At 43.2% G+C, this 15,148-nt stretch overlaps 1 protein-coding gene across 2 annotated transcripts in view; it reads left to right on the plus strand.

Moving 5' to 3' along the window:
* COG5 (component of oligomeric golgi complex 5) overlaps positions 1-15,148 on the plus strand; it is a 186,828-nt gene that overhangs the window by 168,491 nt on the left and 3,189 nt on the right. Inside the window, exons 19-22 of one of the 2 annotated variants that reach the window (XM_071803429.1) lie at positions 6,924-7,000; positions 7,492-7,618; positions 8,169-8,248; positions 12,207-12,962. In XM_071803429.1, the coding sequence (XP_071659530.1) occupies positions 6,924-7,000; positions 7,492-7,618; positions 8,169-8,248; positions 12,207-12,327 (405 nt within the window). In that variant the 3' untranslated portion in view covers positions 12,328-12,962. Of the gene's footprint in view, positions 1-6,923; positions 7,001-7,491; positions 7,619-8,168; positions 8,249-12,206; positions 12,963-15,148 lie in introns of those variants that run through there. The other variant, XM_065857617.2, reaches the window with a different exon arrangement.

A 15,148-nucleotide genomic window follows, 5' to 3' on the forward strand; every position in this document is an offset into this window, starting at 1 on the left:
GACCTGCTCGGGAGTCCTGGGCATGTTTGCTGAAATGTGGCTGTAAACTTGAACAGGACTCCTTTCACTTCATGCTCCCAATCCTGTGGCACATGGCCTTGTCAAGGAAAAGTCTTGATTCCTCCAAAGAGGAGGGGAAGTTGCTGCTGCTGCAGGCTGAGGAGAGCGGGGAGAGGGTATTTAGCTGGGCTGCTGCTTGATGGGAAGGGTAAACATTCCATAAATGCTGCGTGCAGGGTTTTTTTTTCAGTCCCAGAAAGGCACTGCATTGTTGGACTAAAGCCAAACCCAAAGGAAAGGACCTTCCTTCAAAGACACTCTGTGTGTAGGAGGAGGTTTGTTTATAAACCGTTTTTAGTTGTGCTCTGTCTTGTAGAGTCAATTTGAATTTTCTGTACTCAAAAAGAGTTACATGTTCGTGCTTAATACCGGCTTTAGAGATCTAAAACCGCTGTTGGTGTTTTGGGGTTACTTGCAAGCAAAAAACCTGGGCAGAAACCCGTCCAGAAGCTTTGGTTAATTTGAAGTTCTATTATAAACTCGCATGCAGTAAGTCAAATAATCTTGGGTTGCATCAGGTTTTGGGTATCTCGTGCTTGTGCACGTTTCTTTCAGAGCACTCAGAGTTACAGCTGCCTTGCACTCAGCAGAACAGCTTTGACGGAGACTCAGACTTGAAAATTTTTGCAGTGGAAACGTGTTTTACTGATAAGTTGCCTCAAAACAACAGGTGTCTATACAGAAGCGGGGAAACTGAGGCTTCAAGTTATCCTCATTCAGAACTGGGTTTGGTGAGGTGCACAGCAGACAGTTTTCTTAAGTAAGGCTCTTATACAGTTAGGAATTATTGCTGTAATTCTTTTGAATTCTCTCTCTTATCCTGTTTCCAGTGTCAGAATTGCATTTTGCTATCTTGTGCATTACAGATATTTCAGCAGTAAGACCAGGTGTGTTCTAGTGTGGCAGCTGTAAACAGATGTATGATAGGCTTGAAATATGCCTGAATATCATTAATATGATTTCATGAAGATCAGTGCTTACAGGGACAGAGAGACATTTTAAGCCTTAGGAAACGTCTGCAGTGCTGCAAGGTTATTATCACATACTGTGCTGTTCTTGGGACTCTTCTTGTTCAAAATATTTCTAGTCTACAGGCTGAATTCACCTCTTTTCATACTCTCAGTTTTTATGCAGGCAATTGCACAGGATTATTTTTTTAGTTCACTCCTATAAATTCCTGGTTCAGTTTGACTTCATTTGTTTTTGTATTTTTAAGGTGACTATAATTCAGTATTCATGTATGTAATACCCAATTTCACTTTTTAATTCAGTACTAGTCAGACTGAGAAAAATGTTCTCCTGGAGGCAAGCAAGCCAGCAAGCCCTGATGGTTTTGCAACATTTATGTTTCTGGGAAGTACTAGAAATGAGGAATCTACAGTAACATTTGGCATGGAAATCAGTAGTCCGCTACATAAAGTTTGGAAGCTGATATAGGAAAACAGCTGTTTATTGATAGCAGATACAAATCACAACTGCATTGAAATAAACTAGTGTAGGAATTGCAAACACTAAATAATCTGTATGCTTCATGGCATGAAGGCATGACATGAATTCCCATCTTTTCGTAGTGCAGGTGTGTGTGTGGAGTGACATATAAGGCGGGAGCCACTGTCTGTGCCAAGAACCCCATCTCATGTCATGACAGATTATTGTCAGCCTTATTGAGTGAACTATTTTTATTGGTTCTGTTCGGGTTAATGCTATTCTATATATACCCTCGTATATTTCTTATCTAGCTGTGATTTATAGGTGTTTTTTTGGCAGTGTTCGGTGCTGTGTTCAAACAGTTTTGATGGGGCATAGTTAACACTGCCAGCAATTCTTCAAGTCTTTATCAATAAACTTCTGCAAAATGTCTTGGTTTTATTGAATCTTCCTAGAAAAATGTTTTTACTGTAGATGTTGAGAATGCTAAATTCTAGTGCAGAAGAAATGTTTCTATCTGCTGCTTAACCTATGCTCAGAATCCAGTTTCCTGATTCAGTACGTGGTGTTAAAAAACAAGAATATTATGTATTTGGGTTTTTTTAAAATATTAACAGATTTGCTTGTTTGATCAAACATGATGATACAAGTCCAAAAATGCTTTTTATCATTGTTTTTGTAAAAAAATTTCCTCTATAGTTTCTCACAGAGAAGTGAGAAAAGCAAGATGTTGTAATGACAGTTGCAGTCATAAGGACAGAAACTGCTAAAGCAAAAATGCGCTTAATGCTAACTATCTTACCAGAAGGAGAAAGTGATTTTCTGGTGTGTGTTATTTTGGAGGTATTGCAGCTGAAGATTTACTTAAATGTCCACCATTTTGGAATTGCTACATGGCAGAAATCAGATTCCACATCCCTTCAAGGGCAGCTGCTTTCATATATCAGTTCAGAGCTCTTCTGCTCTCTTGCTTGTTAACACAGTCTCTCCCAGTGAATGGCTAGAAAAAAGCATTTTGAGTTAACGTTTAAAAACTTGAAATTCATCTTGGCCAAGAGGAAATATAATTGATAAAAATTTAATGTTAAGATTTTCTAGCTGAAAAAACAGCTGTTCAGTAATCAGAGATCTTGAAAATACCACAATAGGCACTAAACAATAACTTCACTGCACTCTTCAATATATATGCATTATCTGTATCTAGACTACATATTAACTTCACCCTTGGGTTGCTGAACATAATCCAATTAGAGAAGCCAGCCATGTGATGTATTTTGTACAATATGGGTAGCCAGTGAATATTTCAACAGATAATTGACCACCTAGCCATGGGCTGTGGCAGGGTCATATAAGAAGAAAATATAATATAGCCTTTTTGGGTTTAGTGAGGAAGAAGCATGTGTTGGGCAGGAGTCTCCCACTGTGTTCTGCAAAGCATAGCAAAACAACATGAAAAGCCATGGGGTTTGAACAAGATTACAGGAAATGAGGCGGAGTCACTAGGCCTATCCTCCCTGCCTCTTCCTTTTCGGCAGGCATGTGCACTTCCTACCGCTTCTCTGATCCTTTGTTAATGATTCTTTCACATTAGTCAATCAAGCCTCTGTGGTTGCCAGTTACTGCTTGGACACTTGATTCATACCTGAATTTAACCTGCATATCCGAGTTTTCAAATTTGCAATTCTGGGATAAAAATTTGGAAAAGAAACAATACTACATCCCCTTTCATATGTAAAGTCCATAGGACACAGCTGTAGGAGAAGCCTTGCACACGCGATACAAATACTGGCTTGCAGAGAGCTGAAAACATCACCTGACCTGTCAAGGCTCACCAAGATGCTTTGGAAACTAGAGCTGTGTGTCATAGCAAAAGCTGCCACGCTATAAACATGCTGCATGAATTGAGAGTTGGTGCAGCTTCAGGTGATGACAGGTAGCAAAACAAAGAAGTGAGGTACACTCAGTCCTCTGCCCGATTCCAGCACCGAACAAACAGCAGCTGCTCCGGCGGTGCCGGCCGGCACGATGCTCAACGGAGACACACAACCCCGCTCAGTGGGCCTGCAGAAATGAATGTAACAGCAGAAAGATGCTGTAGCATCTCAGTGCATCATTTGGCTCAGACAAATAGCTAAAATTCAAGTGAAGGAAACAATCTTAGCTATTATGTGAAGTATAGTTTTTATTGGAGAGATTGGGTTATAATACATAGCAGACTAGTGTTGTAAATTAAAACAAAAAAAAAGTTTCTGTGGTTTATGTACGTTTTTCCCACATTAGTTTTCACTGATTCCCACTCTTCATGAGTCAATTTGAGATGGTATAGTATGCTGCAAAGCTTAAAAACAACTTTTTTCTTTGGCAACTAGTACTTCACGAATCAACCATCTGCTGCCACTAAATCTATCTAGTTCTAGCAATACTGATAATTTCCTTCCATGAATAGAGGTTGAAGATGAAGTAATAGAATTTTCCAAAGTAAATTTTATTCTTTAGTACTTAAGAATAAAGATATTGATTTATGGAAACTGCCAAGTATGTTCAAATTTGTCTTAATAAGGCGTTGGTTAAGCTGTAGAAGGTTTCACTTACATCTCATTATATCATATTATGTTCCAGGAGTGAAACAATCATTTAAAACTTATTAAGCAAAATTATATTTTGCTGTGCTGGGATTTCTTTCCCCTCATGAGTACGGTTTGGTGCATGCATCTCTGTTTCCACAAATCAGACTGGCAGTTTGTTGCCTGTTATCAAATTCTCTAAAGCACCTAAAAGAATTATCTTCTCCCTCGTTCTTCCCAGCTACAAGCCCACGGCTCCCACCAGAGCTGAGACACCAGCTCCTGCAGGATCTCAGTTACTTCCAGCTGCCCCTAGACAATCCTGATGCCTGAAAAGAAGCTCTGGAGAAATCAGAGTGTTGCTCCCATTTGTTTTTCCAGGTCCATAGGGTTCTTGTATCATGATGCAGCAAAACCTACTTAATTACCTTCTCTTCTCGGCTACTTGCTTCTGATCCTGTGCAACAGACTGGCCTTTTGGCTCCAATACGTGCTCAGAAGTGTCCTGGGGGTTTAGGGGAACGACATGCTGACTCACTCTAAGTTTCATTGCACTTTGGAATTGGGCACCCCCCGGCAGTAATCCCTGGGGAGAACCTACCTGCCCGTCCCAGAGTGTGCACCCAACCTGGCGCCCTTGTGCCAGCAGATCCAGCGACAGCACAGGGGCTGGCGGCTCCTCCTCCAGCGTGGGGACGTTGGGATCCTGTGTCTCTGCCTTGTGCCCTGCCTGGCAGGCAGTGTGCGTGCTCAGGAGCTGCAGAGCTGGGTCAGACCTGCTCTTCAGCCCAAGGAACAGGTTGCCCTTGCGCCTGCGTGCGGCAGAGGTGACCCAGCCCTCAGGCTGCGGGGTCGCAGGGGCAGGGCAGGGATCCCCACAGCTGTAGGGAAGGGTCCAGTTCATAGCCCAGAGTGGAGGATTTGGCATCCAGAAGGGCAGGAGGGAGCCAGGCTGTTACCCAGGGCTGCAGCATTCATCTGAAGGCAGAAGACAAAGATCCTTATTTCCACGTCCTGGATTTTTATTCGCTTTCTGCTTCTGTGAGTGTCTGCTTTATATCAAATGTAGGTTTCAGGCAGCCTGGAAGTGCTCAATGTGGGGCAGGTACTCCAAGGTTCCTAGGCTGGGGGAGCGGCTTTGCACTATTGCTAGGCCAACCCTGTGGGGCTTTCCCCGTCGCCTGTCAGAGGTGTCCCCATCTCCTCCTTGCAGAGGCAGCTTAGGGGGCTGGGTTTGGCCCGCTGGCTTTTCCAGCTTTGTCTGACCAAGTGTCATGTAGGTGGACACTCCTATAACATGACCCACCTGACCAGTTTTAGATGTTTGCCTTGGAGAGACATGCATCCCATCCCAGGAGTGGCTGTTGATCTCCACTGGGTGTGAAGAGAACCTGCAGATGTTGAGAAGTAGGTGAGATGACTCCCATCCCACCACCTGCTTTTTAAGATGGGTGCCTGAAATATACGGCCTTAATTTGCATTAATTTCTCATTTATTTTCTTCTGGTTTTAGATGAATTATGGCATCGTAGTTTGCCGTACCGTCTTTCTTGTTTGTGCTAGAACCCCAGCATAGTTACGTGCTCTTGGTGAAGCCGGTGCCCCAGCAGCCAGCGCTGTCTGAGGAAATGCTACAACCTGAAAGATAATAATATTAAACACTTCACCGTAAATAGTGTCTTATCACAAACACTTTGAAACTCATTCAGCAATGTTACTTAAATGGGAAGCTCATTGCATAGTGGTTTTGATCTTCTTATTTATTTTAGTTCTCATCCTTTGAAACTTAGCTTAATTGTGCATTATATGGAAATCAAAGTCTGAATAGTCTTTCAAGTTGGGGATTTTAAAAAACGTACACAGAGAATAAAGCTTGCATCTCTCTGACTGACACTTCAGGAATGCACAAAATAAATACTTAATCCATATCTGGCTAAAATTACTTTACCTATGGGTTTCATTGAGGGGTGGTGTTTGTATTAGTGTGCATATTAACTGAAGCTTTGCCATGTAATATTCATGTTCAGTCTGGGATTTGGAAGTTAAATTGTGCTTTCTCATTTCTGTGTCCTCACTGCGAGTGAAAAGCCTGGGACAGAATCTTGTTTCATGTGCATGATGTAAAAACCCAAGCAGAGCCTGGCTTTTGTTTGAAAAGGCAGGAGAACTCCAGTGCTTAAAAACAGAAAGTGTTTAAAAATGTTTTGTTTTTAAAGATGGCTGCTGTAACTCCGAGACCAAACAGTAGGAAAATAAGTAGGAAAATGATGCTCGACTGATCGTCCTTTGCCTGTGGTTCCACATGACTCTGGCACAACAGCTCTCAGCTGCCTTCTATCAAGTCTGTGTAGGTTTTGAGCCCCAGAAATCGCATTAAAGTGTTTAAGAAAGAATCTCTTTAACCTTGTCACAGGAAAGGGTGCCCAGCTGAAATTACTGCCTGTTTTTACTGCTTTAGGAGCAGTTTGAGGAGATCTGCCTAGATTTGCTTTGTTCCCAGACTGCAGGCAGGTTTTTGCGGTACTGACATAAGAGCTTTATCAGGAAACTCATCACCAACAAAATAAACCTGCTGCGAGAAACAAAGCTTTGGTCTCAGGAAGCTCATGAGACCCCTTCTGTTCTTAACCACAGACTATCACTATTGTTTGCTGTGGGATGCTCACTGCCTTGCCAGGAATAAGGCAGGAGCCTTGGCTTGGGCAAGGCAGTATGGAAGGAAAGGAAAACTTCTTGTCTTAAATTCAGCTGCCAGTGAGAAGTCAGTGACTTGGTCTGCAGGTTTGGATTATTGCTTAAAGGCAGGCTACTTCAATACCGAGTTTTATACTTTGGGACAATCTAATTCAAATTAAAATGTTTGGGTTTCCAGATGGAGTTGGCAGTTGCACCGCTGTGTCGGCGAGTCTCTGACCTAGGAAAGTCGTACAGACAGCTCAGGTCCTTCAGGTGAGTTGCAGTCACAGGAACTAGTGATTGGCAGTATGTCCACATGGTGTTTCAAAACTGATTTATTACCTCGTGTTACTTCTGATTGAACTGAGAGCTTTTTTGGCAACACCCACCTGCAAATCAGAAATAGATTAAAGTTCTTTTAAATTTTATGCAGAGCATATCTGTGATTTAACAATCTTTGTCATGCAAATGTTGGCCAATTTGTACTTTTTTGTGTTGCTTTCAGTGCAACTTCTGTATGAGAGTTCTATAGCTACATTAAGTGTTTTCACTGAAATATGAAATTTACAGTCCTGTGTTAATTACAATAGTCAATTTCTGTAAATTTTTGCAAACTGAACCTGTGTTGAAAACCTAAGATGCAGACTAGTGGAAAAAATTAGATGAATCTATCCTGACACAGTATTGCCAATGTATAGGCGTGTTCCTAATGCATAAGATAAGCTTTTTCTTCCTTTCACAAGTCTATTGTTCCATTTTTCCAGACCACTGCTGTTCCAGACCAGTGAGCATATTGCCAGTAGCCCAGCTCTGGGAGAGGTTATTCCATTCAGCATTATTCTTCAGTTCTTATTTGCAAGAGCACCACCAGAGTTAAAATCACCCTTCCAGGTAAACAAGATCAGTCTTTCCTTTTGAGATGTCCTAAGGAGGAATGGACATTATAGTTTGCCCTAATTATTTTAGTTAAAAAGCATTCAAGCTCATACTTTATATGATCTGTTGGCTTTTGTTTTTATTGTGGCAAAGGTGTTGTGGTCGCTGACTTCATATTTTTATTAACAACAGTAGGAAGATGATAACCTGATTTTAAATAGACTCTCAATTCTTTAAATTCTGTCAGCTCATAGAAGAAATTGCAAGTCTTATCTCAGACTGCAGATTGCCTGGATCCTGCTCATGTAAGATGCAGGAAATCTGCATTCCACTTCCTGTCGGAATTGGGCAAACAGCTGATGTAGGAGATCACGTCTGAGCTCCCAAATAATGTATTGGGCTATTTCTGTTAATTTGTTTCTGACTCCATAACTCATTCTGCATCACTGCGTTGTTAAGAGAGCCTCACGTGGCCTTCATTGACGTCATCTTTGATTCTGAAGTTGGTGTGTGTGTTTCCTTTTCATATTTATGTGTAATTGGTGTTTGTGTTTCTCTGTATCAGAGGGCTGAGTGGTCCATTGCCCGCTACTCCCAGTGGCTCGATGATCATCCATCTGAAAAAGACAGGCTCGCTCTCATACGGTAAAAATCATGCTTCTTTCTTCTCTACATTTATGATAATGGAGCAGTAACTTATCTGCACACCAGGATTGGTCTTGAAAAATAAAAAATGTGCTGTGGGACATGTATCATAAATACCATTACCCTCTCTCCACTCATGGGATGAGTTGCAAAGTGAGAGAATGTATAAACTGAACACTCCCCGTCACCCCCACATACCCAAACCATCCAGCACGTAATCCTCTTGCACAAGAAGGAAACGATGCACAATGATGGAGTAAAGGAATACTGTGTTTTAGTAAAACTGCCTGTCTCAACTGTTGGAAAGTCAAGGCGGCAGCCATCCTGTCTTCTGTATCAGGAAAAAGAAGCTTGGGAAGCTCAAGCAATGAAAATATAGATAGGAATTTAAAGATGGAAGACCCTTTTTGCACCCCTGTAATGTTATTCTTTGATAAATCAGCCTGGGATCTTTAGGAAGTGATAATTACATCAGATTTTTAAAATCTTCCTAGGGTAGATGACTTTATAGCTGAATACTATTTTGCATCGTAAAATGTTAGAAGTTGTGAAGAGTCTTGTTTTTCAAAACAAACGGATTTTTCAAATGTGTTAGAGAGAACAGATGTGTTGTACGAACATGACAGAGCCAGGCTGAGGATCCTAAGGATTCCAGGCTCAGATGATCATTTGGCTCCGAACACCCTAACTCCTCCAGCGATCTTCTCCATGTCCTGTCCTCAGTGTCACCCGCTCCGGTGGCACGGAAAAGGTTGTCACATATAGCTGCACCAGGCTTGATCTGGCCTGGGAGCAAACTCTGTCCTTGAACTTCTGCTTGTGGATGTTGCCAGCTTTTGCTGAATTCATAAAAGCTGACTTTTAAGTTCCAGCCAGCAGTGGCTGTGCTTGGGAAAATCACCCATTATCTGTCCACACTTCTAAAGCAGCCAAGAGGAGGCTGCTGCAAATATTTACAGTTCTTGAAGCTGATAGCACCATGGAGTCCGGTGTAGTGTTTGGGCCAATTAAGGAGATACTAGTTGATCACCAGTAGATGTTATTAGGATTTATTTCCAAAATATTAAAATGCAAACTGTGTCTCTTCATATGTATATTAAAAGAGTGTTTTCTGAAAATCATACATGTCCAGGTTGGCTACAAAACTAGGTTTTATTGAATCTCAAGCTATGACATGTTGAATTACAGAGGAATGGATATTAGATACAGGGCTGATACGGCTGTATATATAACTTAGTTATTAATATTTTTATTTTAATTTCTGTCCTGTTAGTACTGGCAAAACTGACAATGTTGAATTTCAGATATATTAAGGAAAGCCAAGAATGCAAATCATTTGGGAACTGATTGGATTTTGTTCTCTTCAATCCTTTTACACAAATTTGAAAATGCCATCCTTAAACTACAACACATTTTTGTCTTTGCTTGCAATTAAATTTCATCCAGACTGATTCAGTTAATGGGCTTGCTGGTGGTCATGTTGAGACACTGACAAACTGCTCTGACCATGGGGGTATTAAGTGACAGGCCTTGGGACAAAGCTTTTAGGCAGAGAAAGTGTGATCCATTAGACCAAGTAGTGTAGCTGAAATACTTCGACTTTTCATTTCAATCCTTTCATTGAATCCTTTATTCATTTTGCATGACATACCACTTTTCAAATATTTTAACTTTGTTATCTCAAGAATCTGCTGCTGCAAGGTGTCAGTTGGCAAAGTTATCACTTGAGCGATTTACAGTCAGTGTGTTCCTTTTGCTTTGCAGTGTGGAGTGCTTGGACACTGCTCAGACATTGGTCCTCCCAGGGTGTTTAGAGGGCAGCTTTGCAGATCTGCCCTTCCCAGAGGCCTCTGTGAGCACTCCCGTGGCTCTTCCCTGCTCTTGGAGCACCAGAACAGGGCTCTTTGTCACTCCCCACACTTCACTGCTTCTCCCTCCATCCCCAGGCCCACCGCTTGCAGGCACCATTCATGGAGCTCTGCTGAGCCACATGAATTAACTGTAACTGCACTGGATTTGTCGAGCAGACTCTTCCCTGGGGTGGTTTGGTTGGCGCTCGTGCAGTGCTCGTGTCGGGGAGCACAGAGCGGGGTTTGCTGAGCAGCGCTCGGATGTGGTGAGTCAAGGGAAGGCAGGCATTGCCGTATCCATTTGCCGTCTCACCATCTCCTCTGGCCTGTTCATCATTTCTAAATAGGCTGGTTATCTGTACGTAAGGCAGGCAAACAAACATCAGTCACTAGTATGACCATGTTTCACTCATGTTTTCTTTAATACTCTATCGGAACATTTCTGAGCCTGCTCTTCATGTGTCTCGTATGAAGCTAAGGAACTACAGGTGTCTTGCTCATTTGTCTGGAGTCTTTTATCAATCACCACCTTCAAGATTTGTCTGCCTGGAGTTTTTCAGCTGTGCTAGTTGAACCTTGGATGTTTAGAGTCTTCAGATCCCTGCCCTGACCTACATTGACAAATGATCTTTACGTTTGCTGCAACCTTGCGAATCGTAGTTTTCTGCAGCTGCCCTTTGTAACAACTGTGAAATTACTCTAGGGACCTGCTGCTTAGATATTAGTTTACTTGTGTTATCAGAATCCTTACAGCTTCATATTAAATCATTACAGCTTCTTCCGCTCTGTAGATCTTAAATGCTTCATATGCCACGTGGTGTTAATGTGAATTAGTGGCATTCTGAGCATTTTGGTGCATTTCTTTCTGCTTGTATTCAGCATGAAGGGTGGGATTTACCTGGCCAGAAGTGTATTAGCCACACTCCCTTTACAGTCAACAGAAACAAACAGGCGCTGCTGGGGCTGATGTGTCTCGTCCTGAAGTCGGTACCTAAAGTAGGTCAGTTGCGCTGTGTCCTGGGTCCGTGTTCTGTGTGGGGCGCAGGGTGGGGGCTCTGGGGCAGAGGCAGGTGAGTGGCCCTGCTGCTGGGTTGTGCTGAAATCAGTGCTTCTTTCAGCAGCCAGGGCAGATTTTTTCTTTTTAAATTAAGCTTGAAAACTCAACTTGCCTTCTCTAGAAGAAACTTTCCTGTTATACGTGGCAGGATTTGAGCTGACCCCGGAACAGCCCGATTCTTCTCTTTACCGTTCCAGTGTGGGTGAACTCCCCTTGTTCAGCTCACTGCTGCTGGAGCAGAGCTGAAAGTCAGGCCCAGCAAAGGGATCATTTTCATAACGAGCTGATGTCCTGAGCCTGGGCAGGGACAAGTGCCAGCTTGGGAACCACCACGAAAGCCCCGTCAGTGCGTTAGGCGCAGTTTTGCGAGGCGCAGCAGCACGGCAGCTCTGCTTTGCTCTGCTCAAACCAAGCAAGCGGCAGCCAGGCAGCGGTTGGGGCTGCCAGCGCCTCCCAGTGCACCCAACCAGCCCCAGACCCCAGAAAAACCCTCCATGGCACTTAACACTTGTCCATCAATGCACGGTCCCTTCCATCTCTTTATTTTGCGATCTGCAGTAGACCGGAGATGTCTCTTGCTAGTCTGTTGTCCTCCGGATGATGCTGTTGGAGATTTTACTGCTCGGTTTTACAGTAACTTCTATCGCACTCGATTGAATAGACGTGTGTGTCAGACAGATGTGCTCTTACACAGCGTGTTTTCCATTTTGCTCTTTGTCCTGAAGTTTGCAGAGCAAACAGGCTTTTAGCAAAGTCCTGAAGAGGAGTCCTGGCCCCGCTGTCCTCCCGCTGCCCTTGTATAACGGGTCAGGACCTGCGTGCACAGGGCTGCTCCGCTGCTGAGCTGAAAGACGATCCCAGCCTCCTCTAAAGCTTGATATTCAAATCAGGCTCTGTTTGACCGAGTCAGAGCCCAGGAGGGTAGCACTCACAATTCCATATAAAATTAACTAATTAATTAGAGTAATTCTAAATGATACGGCTTAAGATCCCTTATAGAACCACAGCCCAAATCATGCACTTTTTTTTTTTTTTTTGCTTTTAATTGTAGATATAAATCTTCATGGGTTGAAATAACATTTTCAAAAAGAACTATCTGCGTCTTATATAACCAGCTTGTCCTGATTTTCAAGAAAGCTCATGTTTTTGCTCAGGCAAGTGAAGTAATTTAATAAGTGCTTTAAAATCCTTTTCCTTATGTGGGAGGGCATCTTAAACTTAGATTATTTTTTTCCTTACTTCTTATGGCATTTTTAATGAAACATTAATATATGCAGAACATCCCACCAACTCTCTTTCCATAACTCCCTTTTACAAACAAGATTTGTAATGTATACCATAGCTTGTCTTTTAAAATAGAAACAGATTGCTGAACAGGTTTTATGTCCTTTATTAGAATGGGAGATGCTGAATTTAGGGCATTATTTAGTCTAATCCCTTCAAGAGTATGTTTCGTATATTACATAAACAGGGTTTCTTCCATCTTCTTAAACATCAGTAATATGACTATAAATTACGTCTCTTTTTATGAGAACAGCTGTGATCTCTTCTGTGCTGGAGACTTGATGATAGCTGCCTTCACCCATGATGCCATTTCTTTTTCTGTTACTACTTATGTACTGGCGTTTTCACAGTGTCCTCTACAGGAGCAAACCTTCTTTTTTTTTAAATACAAGTTTTTAATGGTAAAAGGGTGCATCTGAATTGAACTCTGTACTTCCAGCATACTTTACAAAAGCTCATTTGAGCTAGAAATGGTAAACTTTACAAAAATGTCATAATAAAATCTGCATTTCAAGTGTTCACATCACCACTAAACTCGTTTGTCTCCCCGGATGAGGTGCAGCGGTGTAGGCATCTCAGCAGCTTCAGCTGCCCAGCTCAGCCGGTCTCCGGCTCCGTGCGGCAGCACCCGCCTTGCTTTACTGCGAGCAGCTTCCTGCACAGCCCATCCCGCCCTCGCACCCTGTCACAACCCCACCATCACTGTCTGCGCTGAAAACCTCCTTTCTCCCTGGATCCATCATTTCTGCAGTTTTAGCACCTGGACCTTTTGTTAGCAGAGACGCTGTTCATAATAGGATGGACACGCTTCCTGGCCTCTCGCTGTCCTGTCCTTACCACGGGTGGCAATGCTGTGGAGGCTTTCCTGAGCTGACCAGAGCCTGACTGTGATTATGAGCTGTTCCAGGTCCCCAGGTTGGGCACAGAGCTCCAGGAATCTGTGGCTGCCTCTTGGCTCCCAGCTGCAGCAGCTTTTCATCCTCCCCCCTGGTGTGAGGCCCCTCCAGCTGCTTTCGTCCACGCGCCCAGCCGGGAGGCGGACCGCTGCGGGCAGTTCTCCAGGCCAGTTCTGTTCTGGAGGTGCCCGTGTCCTCTGTCCGGTGATAGGTGTTTCTCCATGGCTTGTTCATCCCCTTGGCACTGTGGTTCCCGTCAGCTGCTCCCCCAGCGCTACAGTGAAATCCTCACCAATGGGAGACGTGGCATTTGCAAAAGAACCTTCACAAATGTATGGCTGGCAAGTCACGGGAACTTTGACATGAATGTTACATTTGGGGAGCAGTCAGCACTCACCACGCCTGTGTCATGGATTTGGCCATTAGCAAAACTCTTACTGTGTGAGAAGAAACAAGCTTTGGGGCCAAGTACTTGATTATGAATTGCACTTTGACATTCAGTTTTATAGTGTTTACACACTTTTATTGGAGATGCAAGTATGGGACATGAGAAAATAGCGAATGCATCTAGAGTATTGAGAAAGCTTTTATCTTCATTGTTTACTATAAAGCCGGACAGGGTCTATTTCAGAGTAGTAATTATTGGTTGTCTTTTGAGCGGAAAAGAGAGTTAGTTAAGATGCTCCTGAGTTGGTCATATTGATGTAGTTTGTCTCTTTGAAAGCAGAGGCACAGTAAAGAGCAAGCACAGCAGAAGGGTGCTGACAAACATCAGCTTCTAACGGCTGTTGGTCTCTGCTGGGAAGGAGAAGGGTCTGGGCAGTTCTGAGGCCACCAAACCATTTGCCAAGTTCCTTTTAGCTGCATTTTGAGTTGTAAGAGGACAGTGGCTGTCCCTGATGGAGTTGGTTTTACCAGTTAAATCATATTTGAGGCAGGAGAGGAAGCGAAAAGATAAAAGCTGCTGGAAGGTATGATAGGAGGACTCTAATACTGGCGTTTGGCACTTAGCATAGCCTAAATCTCATTCCTGCTTGTTTGATCTGATGTAAGTCTGGCTAAGGATTATCACGGGCTGACATTTAGTGGTTTTGGGTGCTGCTTTTAAGGTAAAGCTTCTCCCTTTCATCTGAAGGGATCTGGTTATCTCTGTCATCTTTTTCAAGGGCTTTTTCAAAGCAAGCAGATAACGTCAGAAAGGGATAGCAATGTTACCATCTGGATAATGATGGCAACCCACAACTTCATCAAGAGGTGTCAGAACTTTCTAAGTTAAGCAGATCAATATGTTTTTTTCTATTTTCAGTTTTTGTTGACTTCTAAAAACTATTTGCACCCAACAAACTTTGGGGAGTGTATAGAGGAAAGGCCAGTGACACTGGTGACTGGGAGAGATTCAGCAAGATGAGTGACAGCTACAGTTAGAAAACTGTCACAGGAGTTTCTCAACTGTCTTTTTAATACAAGGGACTATTCTTTGTAGAAGGTAACTAACATATAAAGTGTTCAATGATTACTGCTGCTCAGAGCACTTGAGTGCTGACCCAAGTGGAAGGGTGAGACACGTCTGACTCTTGTGAAACATCTCTGCTCATGCTGGTGGGATCCCGGAGCCTCCCCTGCCTGCATCTCCCACTCGCTGCTGTCTGCTCACACGTGCTCTGCCCCTCGGGGCCACCAGAGGCCAGTTTATCTGAGAAGCACCTGCTGTCCCACTCCCTCGGTCTCACTTCTTCTCTTTACATCTTGGGAATTAGCACTAACGTGTGGCTGTGCCTGATCTCTCTGCAGTCTGTCACGCTGGTGGCCTTTG

Source organism: Patagioenas fasciata, chromosome 1 (assembly GCF_037038585.1).
Source record: "Patagioenas fasciata isolate bPatFas1 chromosome 1, bPatFas1.hap1, whole genome shotgun sequence".
NCBI classification, from domain to species: Eukaryota; Metazoa; Chordata; class Aves; order Columbiformes; family Columbidae; genus Patagioenas; species Patagioenas fasciata.